A 12,110-nucleotide genomic window follows, 5' to 3' on the forward strand; every position below is an offset into this window, starting at 1 on the left:
CCATGCAAATTGCTTTTTGCACTGGATCGTGTTTCTCTAATTCAATCATGTACTCCTGACGGAATGTCATGTTAGGCAAAACTGGTGTAATGTAATCAAAATGCAGTTAGAATTTTAGGTAGCTTGTTAAAAGCTTTATTAACCAGGTTCTGTGTAGTGTTAATATCATATCTTTATATAAGGATGCATGCAGTTTTAAGAGCTATCCTTCTGACAGATCTCAGTTATTGTTTTACTGATTTATCTTATCCAGTTGCATTCCATTTCTTTATTTCCTCAGTTTTTCCTGGAACTTATTCTTTGTCTATTGTTCATTTTTCTCTTCGACTTTCTATTACTTCCCCTCTTTCTTTCTTTCTTTCATCCATCCAGCTCATATTTTTACTTTATCCTTTCATTCTCTCCTCCCATTTGTATGTTTCTTTTCTTCAGAGATCTCCTGTGCTCATCCCTGCTAAGAAATGGCTTAACATATGTCAAAAAATCATACTTCTATTTAAATACTCTATGCATTAATATAAATCTAGGTGTATATTTCTCACATCTCTGTATCTAAAGTAAGGCTTTTCTGGAGTAATTGCTTAGGAGTGGGCATGTTTGAAAAAAAATGTATTTTTTGCTTAGAATTTTCTGATATACATTTCATTTAATGTTTACAGTTACGTTGTGATCATAGCATGATTGTAGGTTTTACTTACAGATTCACTCTTGAGCTTTATGTTAAAGTGTCACTACATGATGCTTTACCAGCTGCAATCTGAAAAATACTCAAGTTAAAAATGAATGAAAATACTGCCATAAATCACCTCTTTTTCCTGATTGCAGTTAGTGGTTTATATCAAAAAACATCAGCAGATGATATGATAAGATGTGACCCTAGCTGAAATTGCTTTATGCATCAGTAGAATTATACACAATTTTTTAACAGAAATATAAAATAATGATGTTTAGCAGATGCTTATAAATAGAATATTAGATCAGCAGCCATTTATAAAAAGGCTATTATTTTATTCAAGGCAATCTCCTCATGATTTATAGTAGCAGAGAAGGATAGAAAGACAACAATTCGTTTTATTGTGCATTCTTGCCTTTGTTAGAGAGCCTAAACAGTCTTTACTTTTTAGCATTGTGAAAGCATTTGCTTGGTGGCAAATGTGTGATGCAAGCGAGGTTTTGGTTCAGACTGCTGTCTTCGGAACATCTGTATGGCACTGCACAATTGAACTTTATTCTTCCTATGTGTCTCTCCCAAAATTGGTTATTTGTCAGTTTGAAATTGACTTAGTATCATGTAATATCAAGTAACTGAAATAACAGGGCCTTGTATTATTTAAACAGAAAAGATTGAAGATTAAAATATTGAAGTTTAATATAATTATAGAGTAATCTAAATCTCCCAGTCCCCACAAATCTTTTATTTTACAGACCGTGTAATATCCACAGATGTCTGTTATGGTCTGTTATCAAGTAGGTGTAACAGGAGCTGTGAAAGTGAGTTATTTCAGTGTTGGCTCTCTGTATCATTTCTAGGGATACTGATGGTTAAATTAATGAAAGTGTAATAACACTTCTTACTAAATCTTAATTAAATTTGGTCATAATACTCCTAATATAGTAAATTAATTAGTGTCAAATTTTACTAGATGGTTTTGACCTAAGAATGTACTACTGATAAATAACTGTGCTGACTGCCTGTAATTTGTAAAAACCATTGATTTTTTTACCTATTTTTTTAATCTAGTATTTGAATAGTGTTCAAACATTCATCATAATAGCAATTAATGAGTAACATTTTTAGTATGAATGTTCCATTATGGCTAATTGTACAAGTAGCGAGACACCAGCGTTTTATGTACAGAGTATTTCTTTACAGCTTGATAGGTACAAATACTCTATGTTTTTGATTTCTTTTCTGAAATACGCCATAGTAACAGCTGTTATAAAGTGTTTCCAATAGCTCATCTGTTATGACTTTTTTATTTCATGTTTTGTGGGGGATTTTTTTCTGTAAGTGCCACTAGATTTTATATCGGGATATTTTTTGTCAGTTTGAGAGAGTTTTCATTAGCTATTACATAGACTTTATTTCAGCCCTTTTTTCCATCTTTCTCCAAAGTCAGTAGCATCAAATTTCCACAAACTTCGAACAGTTTTGCCTCTTTCTATAACGTGCTGTTATATTCATTTTCAAAGAGCACTTAGCAGGCTTCACTGTCCACAACTCGCAACTTTTGACATGAAGCAGTCGCCGAAGTTTTGACTGGACTGCTGCTTCTTGACATGTTTCTTTTGGTTTCTGCTCTAGGCTTATTCTTACATTTCTTCAGCAAGAATTTACATATCTGGTGTTACCTTTAAATGTAACCCACATTTCCTACTACATCTCTGATGCCTGTTCTTCATCAATAAGTCTAACATGATGGCAGTTGAATGCTTAATATTTCTGTCAAAGTAATTTTGACTCAGTTTTTCTTGTTGTTTCATGTCCTCATCTTTGTCTTTTCTTCCAGACTGTGTTTAACTTTTTCCTTTCTTCATGATAATGTTGTGATATCTTCTTTGCTTTCTGACACTTGCCTTAGCTGTCTGTAAGGTTCAGCTAATATTCTTAGAACTGAAGTTAGCTCAAGAGTTATTAAAAATAGTACATGAATAAAAAAATGTATAAAATTTGCAGTAGCTTCTGTTGATGGTAACAAACGGGGATGAAATTCAACTCGGCCTTTTACTTAGGAAGCTCTTCAGATAATAGGACCTTAAGACAAGTGATAGCTATCCTCTGTGCACTACAACACAGTTGCACAATGTTTCTACTCTGCAAAGTATATTTACTAGGAAATGAGTTAATTTTTTTCTTTAAGACAGGTTGCAACGTACATTTGAAAAATTGTATAGAATTGTAGAACTATATCAAAACTCCAGGAAACAAGATTCTCAGACATTAGTATTAACGTTCTTTCCATTTAGTAGATGATACCTGTCTACCAGTAGACTCTGTGTATATTGGAAGTTTTCGTTAGTGTGTGTGAGAAAAGTATTATTATTGAGTTTGCAGGAAACTTACATATGAAACATTGGATTTATCTAATTTATTCATTCTTTCAGATCCTCCAACTACCAGTGCAAACAAACCCCGAGTATCAGAGAGTGTTCATACCAATGCCTATGACATTAGGACAGAACCGGAGCAAGGGAACCTCTACTCACCTGAACAGACATCTCTCCATGAAAGTGAGGGTCTGTTGTGTGCATTTTAAATATTAGAATGTATTTCTGTATTGACTGTATAAAAATGTAATACAATTATGAATGCAACAGATAAGAGCTATATAATATTTTATTTTTGTGAAGTTGGTCAATGCTTTTATTCTTATGCTGGCTTCATATCTACAGGGTCTGTAGGTAACTCAAGAAGTTCAACACAGATGAATTCTTACTCTGACAGTGGTTACCAGGAAGTAAGCAGTTTCCATAACAGCCAAAACTTGAGCAAATCAGAAAACAGACAGCAGCATTCCCTTACTGGAACTGCTAATAACCATTTGGTGAGAAGCTCGCGAGCTGAAGGGCAGACATCAGTCCAGGTATGCTCAAAATAGTACACTTCACCTCTGTCTGTACACTGTCTGTAACAGTTCTAAACACAATAATTGTATAGCTGCACCTACTTTCATATAGGCTGGAATTAATGTTACTAAATTACACTTTTATTTAACACCTTCACTGGTTGAAAAGTAGAAATGGCTTGCAGCAGACATAGACTTGTTTGCTGAAATCAGCACATACGTGATCTCGTTCATTCACTGCAGCTGAAATTAAGTAAAACTACTGAGGATTCCTGACTGCAGAGTATGCTGCTGATATTATATCAAGAAAGTATCATTCAAAATTCAGTTGTGATACTAGGGGAAACCTCCCGAGAATTTAGCCTGTATGTAAATTTAGTGCTTAAAGGGAAATGGTATTTGTCTTCCTGTACCCTCTGCTGTTTCTGGCTTTTTACCCCCTCTTTTTTTCATTAATCAGAATGATAGTAAGATAGTAATCGACAAAACTTTATTAGCTTTTTCTAGAACTCTTTGCAAGACTGTTCCTGAATTTCCGAAGTGGTAGTGAGGAAGGAAAGCATAGGTGCATATTAACATAGAAAGCCAGATAAGAATGAGGAATGGAAGGGTTTTTAATGTGAAATCGCCTTTTTATATATTAAAAAATACTGGTTAGGAAAAAAGTTATTATTTAAGGAAACTGGAAGGAATGATGGTTAGGGTAAAAGCTATTCTTCAGCTCCTTTTATATATTGTTGAATTGTGTGCATTTCCTGGTGACTTCTCTGACTTACGGGACGAAATGATAAAACTAATAAATGTTTTTGTTTTTAAACAGCCTTCAATAAATATTGCTACCAACCGAGTCATGAGACGTGTCAGTTCAGTCCCATCCAGAGCTCAGTCTCCCTCTTACATGGTCAGCACGGGTGTTTCCCCTTCAAGGGGGTCGCTGCGAACATCTCTGGGTAGCGGGTATGGTTCTCCGCCAGTCACTGAGCAAAGGTCCCTTACTTCTCACGCATATTCATCCACTACTCTGCCAGCACAGCGGGCAGCATCCCCGTATGCTGCACAGAGACCTGCCTCCCCAACGGCTGTGCGACGGATCGGCTCAGTCACGTCCAGACAGGTGGCAAATCCCAATGGCGGGACTTCCCAATACCAAGCATCGGTCAGAGTTGGCTCTCCTCTCGCCCTTGCTGATGTACAAACCAGAGTAGCTTCGCCATCCCAAACTCAGCTGGGATCTTCGTCCCCGAAGCGTTCTGGCATGACTGCAGTTCCACAGCATTTGGGTACAACACTTCAAAGAACAATTCATGACATTGAACAGTATGGACAGCAGTATGATGTATACGAGAGAATGGTCCCTCCACGTCCAGATAGCCTTACAGGTTAGTAAAAAGGTAAAGATGCAGCTTAAAACTTGGTACAAACCTACAACTGTGGAAAACCAGTAATGCAATAGGTTTTTTTATGGATGAAGCATTGTAGCCACAGCACATAATTGTGGTGGATGTATCAGATCAGTTGTAAATACTGATGTCAAACACTACGTATTAATCATACCATAAGTTCCCTGTGAATACTGTATTTCTCTTTATTTACTAGATTGCTAGCCATGCATTAAATTAAATCGTATGTTTTAAGTAGCTAAGTGAAATTCTGAGTCTTCCAAACAGAGGCATTTCAATATTTTCTAAGATAAAGTACATTTAAAGGAATGTGCAGGTTATACACAAAATAATAGATACTAGGCTGAAACTAGTTTTATGTCTAGTTCTTTCTTAGAACATGTAACATAGTACAACTGAATTTTAGTCTTTTTTTCCCTAATATCAAAGTACTTCAACTTACATATAGGGTAATCATTGTAATATTAGCTTAAAATAGAGCCCTAAAAGATAGAATCTATTCATCTGAGAGGCAGTTCTTATTAAGGTGCAGTTACTTTGCATTTTATGTTCTGTGTGTGTTACTGTTTTTATTCTGACCTTCATCTAAATGAGCACAGACAAGGTGATTTTGCAGTTAGACCATATGCTCTTTTGAACAGACTGCAATGTCTGTTTTTTCTTTTAAACTATTATACTGCAGGAAATTGTAAAATATTCTCATTCCTGAGCAAAAGGTGTAAGGTGTCTTCTCCCTCACCTCTCTTCAAGACAGAGTAATCTACCCGTTTGATAAGCAGAGGGTGGAAATCAGTTTGACGTGACAGGCTATTCAGAAGCTTAAATGAATGCTGTCCAGTGGGCTGCATAATTTGTGATGTAACAGCAATGTTGTACTCTTAAAATATTGTTAAGGTACTTTACAAATACCACTGCTTGAGAATATCACCTTGTCTAAGCAGGTGAACTGATACATCTTTAGAAAAAAGAAGTTATTGGAATAGTGAATCAGTAATTCATTAACAGATGCTTTAAATTTAATGCTTTTAGTATTAAGGAAGTGATTAGCAACTGTGGTAGTCAAAGCTTAGAGAGCATCTTATTTTATAGCCATCTCCACTGTAATCTTTCCAGGAAACTTGAAATGGTATGACTTTCCTGTGCTCTATGTTGCAAACTATGAGTAAGAATCCCTCAGTATTATAAAAAACCTTAAATTCTCTAGTATAAATTAGTTTTCGTGTTTCTCTAGGGGAAACAGTTCAATATAACACCAGAAATCTTAAACTCAAATTTGTATATGATCAGTTTTCTGAGAGGAAGTTTGCATGGGGGGAAGGTTGGTACTGTAGCAGCCTTCAGTATAATCCAGAACTCTTCCCTGCTGTGTAAGCTGAAGGAGAGGATGGATATGTGATCAGGTCCTCTCCTCCTCCTGTGCTTACCGTCTCTAGGAAGGGTATCCGTGTGGTGCATGTCTGGGAAAACTGAAATGTTGATGAGTGTCTTCCCAGGAGATAGCATCATCATCTTGCAGGTGTAGGTCCAGTTGCCTGCTTTGCTTTGGTGAAGTCCCTCTATTTTCACCACCTATGGATGTGTTTTCTTGGTGATGACCTGTGAGACCCCCAAAGGTTTCCTTGGCAGACATTATGATAGAACAGGTCTGTGATTTTGGGGGGGGGAAATATTTGTATGCAGGATACATTTGGTTAAACATCTGTTGTGGTTTAACCTGGGCGGCAGCTAAAACAACCACACAGCCATTTGCCCACTGCCCCCCACCCTCGGTGGGATGGGGGAGAGAATCGGGGGGGGGGGGGGGGGGGGGGGGAGTAAAGCTCATGGGTTGAGGTAAAGACAGTTTAATATGACAGAAAAGGAAGAGAATAATAATAATATGATAAAAGAATATACAAAACAAATTATGCACACACAGTTGCTCACCACCCACAGACCACTGATGGCCCAGCTGGTTCCTGAGCTGCGGTCTAAACCCCCAAGCCAGCTTCCCCCCAGTTATATACGGAGCATGATGTCATGTGGTATGGAATATCCCTTTGGCCAGTTGAGGTCAGCTGTCCCGGCCGTGTCCCCTCCCAGCTGGTTGTGCACCCCCAGCCTCCTCCCTGGCCAGGCAGAACGGGAAACTGAAAAGTCCTTGACTTGGTGTAAACATCACCCAGCACCAACCAGAACATCCACATTGTTCTCATCCTAAATCCAAAAGACAGCTCTATAGCTGCTACTAGGAAGAAAATTAACTCTATCTCAGCTGAAACCAGGACAATATCACTACTTAATTGTATTTTGAAGTTGTTCCGCAATCTCCATCGTTTCGTTACCTTTGCATAGTTCACTTAGCATATTCTCTTGTTTTCATAGCTGCTAAAGCTGCAGTGCCTGCAATGGTAACACTGAAGTGGACAAAACAGTAATAATTTTATAAAATAGTTTAAAAAAATATCTTTTAAACCCCAAAACTATGCTGGTTTTTATGCTCTACTTGAATTTGTGAATGACTAAATATTTAAATATGTGTTTGTCTTGGCTATACCACCCATACGTTACATACTTATTTTGCTAACTTTCTTCTAACTCTGTTAACAATTTATGATTTGGTGTAGTGAGTAAATGTTGAAGATAAACTCTGCATATAATTTTAGGCAAGAAAGATGACAATAAATTATGTTGTAAGATTGAAAAAATGAGGCTAGCAGTCTAGGAAGGGAAGCATGAGAAATGCTGGTCTGAGATCAAGTGGGATGTATGTGATTGTCACACTTATTTACTGTAGTACATGGGAAGTATATTTGGTCATCTTTACTCTGAAGAATTTAATTAAAAGAACAAAACTGGTGAAATCACGAATAAACAAAGAATCTTAAGAGTAGAAGGAACTGGAGTGAGTTCAAAAGGAGCAAAGGGGAGTTAAGCCATTGCAGTATGCAGTAAAGAAAAGTCAGAGAGTGGAAGAGGACCCCATGGCAAGGTAAATCTCGGAGGCAAAAGGAGATGTATTGTGTTATTGTTTCAAAGGAAGTAAAAATTCAAGAGACTGGAATACAGATATTAAAAATAAAAGCTTTTCAAAATTAAAGAGAATTTTCCTGGTAGTTTAATATTCAATCACCAAGTTGTTCTAGGTGGCAAAAGTATTATGTAGCAATTATATAATGCATCAGTAAACTAAGTTTGAAAATAAATATGGGTGTGGCTTATGTTTTATTAAATATGAGCATCTGAGGCTTGTTCAGCACTTAGCTAGCTAAAGGTTCGGCCAAGGAGATGTCAGTTAGGAGTGTGTAAGGCAGTGAAACAGATGATAGAGAAGTGTGGGAAATTACAGACAAGTATTGAAATACAGCAATTCTGAAATGCTTCCAAAATAATTTTTTTAAGAGTAAGGGCGGGGGAGAAACCGATGAGTGCAGAAGAGCTTTTCCTTGGGGGAATGCATCCTGTTAGTTGCAAAAGCTGTGTACCCTCAGTTCTAAGAGTAGCACAGAAGCTGACAAAACTCAAGTAGGAAATGGTGAACTACTCTCAGAATTAACTGAATTCTAACTATCTCTTTCTGCTACCCAGTTTAGTATATTAGTGCTTCTGCGTAGACTCTGGAAGCATAACTTAGAAAATGGGGGAACTAGGATACTTTAAATGAAAACATTAAAAACAGATGAGACAGTTGGTGGAGGGTAGCTAGTTAATACAGCACCAATACCAGGAAGCAAAGTATATAGAAAGCATGCAATGGGAGGGGTGGTGCTGTATGTCAAAAAGTGTTCCAGGGCTGAAAAAGAAGAAACGCAGGATTAAGACTGTACCACTAACCTCCTAATCAGGATGGCAACAGTGAACTTAATAGGAGATTGGTTGCTAATTCAGTTAGCAAAATAGTAAGGGGAAAATAGATCAGTGCTGGTTACAGAAGTAACACACCGGAACGCACAGAAAGAAATTCTAGGCAGCATGAATGAAGTTTTCACGGAGCAGATAGAGGGGGAACCTTCGCAGGGAGAAGCAAGTCTGAACTTGTGCAGTGCTATTCAAAATGCTGTTATTGAAAAGCTGTTCTGCACCTCTGCCAATAATGTACGTGGATTCTAGCACTGCAAAAGTGGTAGCAGGACGTCTGCTGCTGAGGAATTTAAGTTGAAGAGATGAGATAAGTTAAAAGGAACTTGGGAAGGACAGCTGAAAGGCAAGGTGAAAAAACAGCTTCTCATACAGCTGCAGCATAGTAATATATATACACATCATGGGCTATTTAAACCTTATAAAGACTTTCCTCCACACGCTGAAAGCTCTGTTGCCATTACCAAGAAGACTTTTGCTCTTACTGCTAGGTATTGTTTCATTTCCAAGTTTATGACCCCCTTTAGGCTGTGCCCTGTTTCACAGCTGGATTTCTGTCAGGTTCACAACTTACTTTGTCATTGCTGATTCTGTGAACTGCACGTGCTGACTTAGCTTTTACTCTGTATGTTTTAGACTTTCTACTATAAAAGCTACCAAAAAGATTGAGTTGGAAAACTTAAAGTTGTCAGCATACGGACAAAACTTTTCATCAAAGAAATGCTGTTTTGTCAAAGAGTCTTTCAGTATGGCTCATTTAATAATGGAAAGAAGTTTAATGAATAAATCTTTATAACTGTAGATATACCTGACACCTTTTCTTGTCTAAAAGAAGAAAGATTCAAGCATGACAGCTTTATTGTTTTTAATTGATATGGGTCATGTACTTATTCGCCTCTTCTTGGTTTTAGGCCTGAGGAGTTCATATGCTAGTCAACACAGTCAACTAGGACAAGAATTACGATCAACGGTATCTCCTGACTTGCACATCACCCCTATCTATGAAGGCAGAACTTACTACAGTCCAGTGTACCGCAGTCCGAATCATGGAACAGTTGAGCTCCACCAGGGATCCCAGTCGGCATTGTATCGAACGGGGTCAGGTGGGTAGAGGGCTTCCAAAGCTCTTCCGTCAACTGTGTCCCAAAGTCATGCTTCACTTACTGGAGTTTTGCTGGAACCTATGGCATATAGGAGAACATATGGGAGAGATGTGATGCCAGTTTAAAAGGAAAAACTAGATATTATAAATTGACAGAGATAGAAACTAGGTTTGAAGGACTTAAAATAACCAGCAGGAATTAAAAAGCTTTTGTGATGCTTGCATGCAATACTTGGAGCTATATATCAGTGTCAGCTTAGGGTTAGAATATTTTCTGTTTGATATCACACACTCAGGTACATCCAAGCAAAGCGTATTTCATGACACAAAAAATTTATTGCTTCCCCTTACATTCTCTGTGCAGCATTCTCTTACAAATTGAGTTTGTTAATTTTTTTCTTTATTCATCAGTACAGTAAAATGATAGCTTGCACACTTAAATTACCTACCCCGTCTTTCACAGTAAAAATGCTGGGTTTACCCAACTTGTCAGCAAAGGATAATGTTAAAATACTATATCTGAAGATCATATATTGAAACTGAAATATTTCTATAGTGTTTCATAGAATTGCTACTCATATACTATGAAGTGCATAGACATTAAATTAGTATTTTCACAAATTCACAGATTCACAGATTGGTAGGGGTTGGAAGGGACCTCTAAGAGATCATCTAGTCCAACCCCCCTGCTAGAGCAGGATCACCCAGAGCAGGTTGCACAGGATGGTGTCCAGGCGGGTTTGGAATCTCTCCAGCAAAGGAGACTCCACAGCCTCTCTGGGCAGCCTGTCCCAGTGCTCTGTCACCCGCAGAGGGAAGAAGTTTTTCCTCATGTTCAGGTGGATCTTCCTGTGTTCCAGTTTGTGCCCGTTGCCCCTTGTCCTGTCACTGGGCACCACAGAGAACAATCTGGCCCCTTCCTCTAGACACCCACCCTTTAGATATTGATAAGCATTGATCAGATCCCCTCTCAGTCTTCTCCAGGCTAAAGAGACCCAGCTCTCTCAGCATTTCCTCATACGAGAGATGCTCCAGTCCCCTCATCCTGTTCATAGGCCTGTAAAGAGAAATGTAACACATGTTGTAGAGCAGTTTGTTCTTTGAGGTTGATTAATGATTTGTATAGTGGAGTAATTTCCATAAACTCTCAAAATATTAGTGTTATTTAACTTAGTAACTCTCTAGAAATATTTATAGAGAAGTATCCAATTTATATGTCATGTTTTCACACATTTGAACATTGCTTTTTAATTTTTTTTAATGTAACTGAAATACTAAGAGTATGGAATGTTGAAGGAGGCAACATTTTTTGCAATTCTCCTGTCTTCTACAACCTAGAGTAAACAAATAAAGTTCATCAGGATGTGTCATTGAGGAAATATAACTAGAAATTGGAACTCTCTGTTTACTTGTCTACCTCATATCGCTTAACTTGGAAGAACAAAAGCTACCACAATGGCTCTGTTAAGATACATATTCCTGTTTCTGAAACGATCAGCTTAATCCTTGAATTCATCCTCTTGTTAGCTTTTTGTCAGGGAAAATGTACGTGTAGTTGGGAGAAGGAAAATATCATATAAACTATAAACACTTTATTTTTCCTTATTAGTACTGTTGGCAAATTGATGTTGCTGTTAGTAATTTAATTTTATTATAAACCTTGAAAACATTTTGCATCCTGATTTCTGCTCAATAGCACAAGATGCGTTTCTTACGTTAAATACGCGTTGAGGCAAGCTGAGGCATAAGCCTGATTCTGCCAGACCTTTAGTTCTGTAACTAACCTCTCTATCTTCCCTGGGACATTGAGTAATTGCTCCCTTAAATCTGGCGACAGCTTTCAACATTGAGCACTGTACACCTTTTCAAAACTGATTTTTATTTTTTTTCTTACACTTCTAACCAAGTATTGCCTCTTCTTTTCAATAGCCATTTGTTACCCAGTTTGTTTTAACACTGGTTTTATACTAGGAGTCGGAAATCTGCAAAGATCATCCAGTCAGCGTAGCACACTCACATACCAAAGAAATAATTATGCTCTGAACACAACAGCTACCTATGCGGAACCCTACAGGTCAATGCAGTATCGACTGTCAGAGTCCGGTTATAACAGGCTGCAGCACGCAACACCCGCCGATGATGGGACCACACGATCTCCATCCATAGACAGCATTCAGAAAGACCCCAGGCAAGTCCGTTTATGCT

General features: G+C 37.7%; 1 protein-coding gene across 8 annotated transcripts in view; it reads left to right on the forward strand.

Moving 5' to 3' along the window:
- The window catches only part of PKP4 (plakophilin 4), a 100,493-nt gene that overhangs the window by 55,662 nt on the left and 32,721 nt on the right, over nucleotides 1–12,110 (forward strand). For 2 of the 8 annotated variants that reach the window (XM_075757409.1, XM_075757414.1), the window contains 5 exons: nucleotides 3,106–3,237; nucleotides 3,394–3,584; nucleotides 4,387–4,945; nucleotides 9,715–9,906; nucleotides 11,877–12,097. In XM_075757409.1, the coding sequence (XP_075613524.1) occupies nucleotides 3,106–3,237; nucleotides 3,394–3,584; nucleotides 4,387–4,945; nucleotides 9,715–9,906; nucleotides 11,877–12,097 (1,295 nt within the window). Of the gene's footprint in view, nucleotides 1–1,425; nucleotides 1,492–3,105; nucleotides 3,238–3,393; nucleotides 3,585–4,386; nucleotides 4,946–9,714; nucleotides 9,907–11,876; nucleotides 12,098–12,110 lie in introns of all 8 variants that reach the window. The other 6 variants (XM_075757410.1, XM_075757413.1, XM_075757407.1 and 3 more) reach the window with 5 other exon arrangements.

This window comes from Balearica regulorum, chromosome 6, assembly GCF_011004875.1.
Source record: "Balearica regulorum gibbericeps isolate bBalReg1 chromosome 6, bBalReg1.pri, whole genome shotgun sequence".
Classification (NCBI taxonomy): Eukaryota; Metazoa; Chordata; class Aves; order Gruiformes; family Gruidae; genus Balearica; species Balearica regulorum.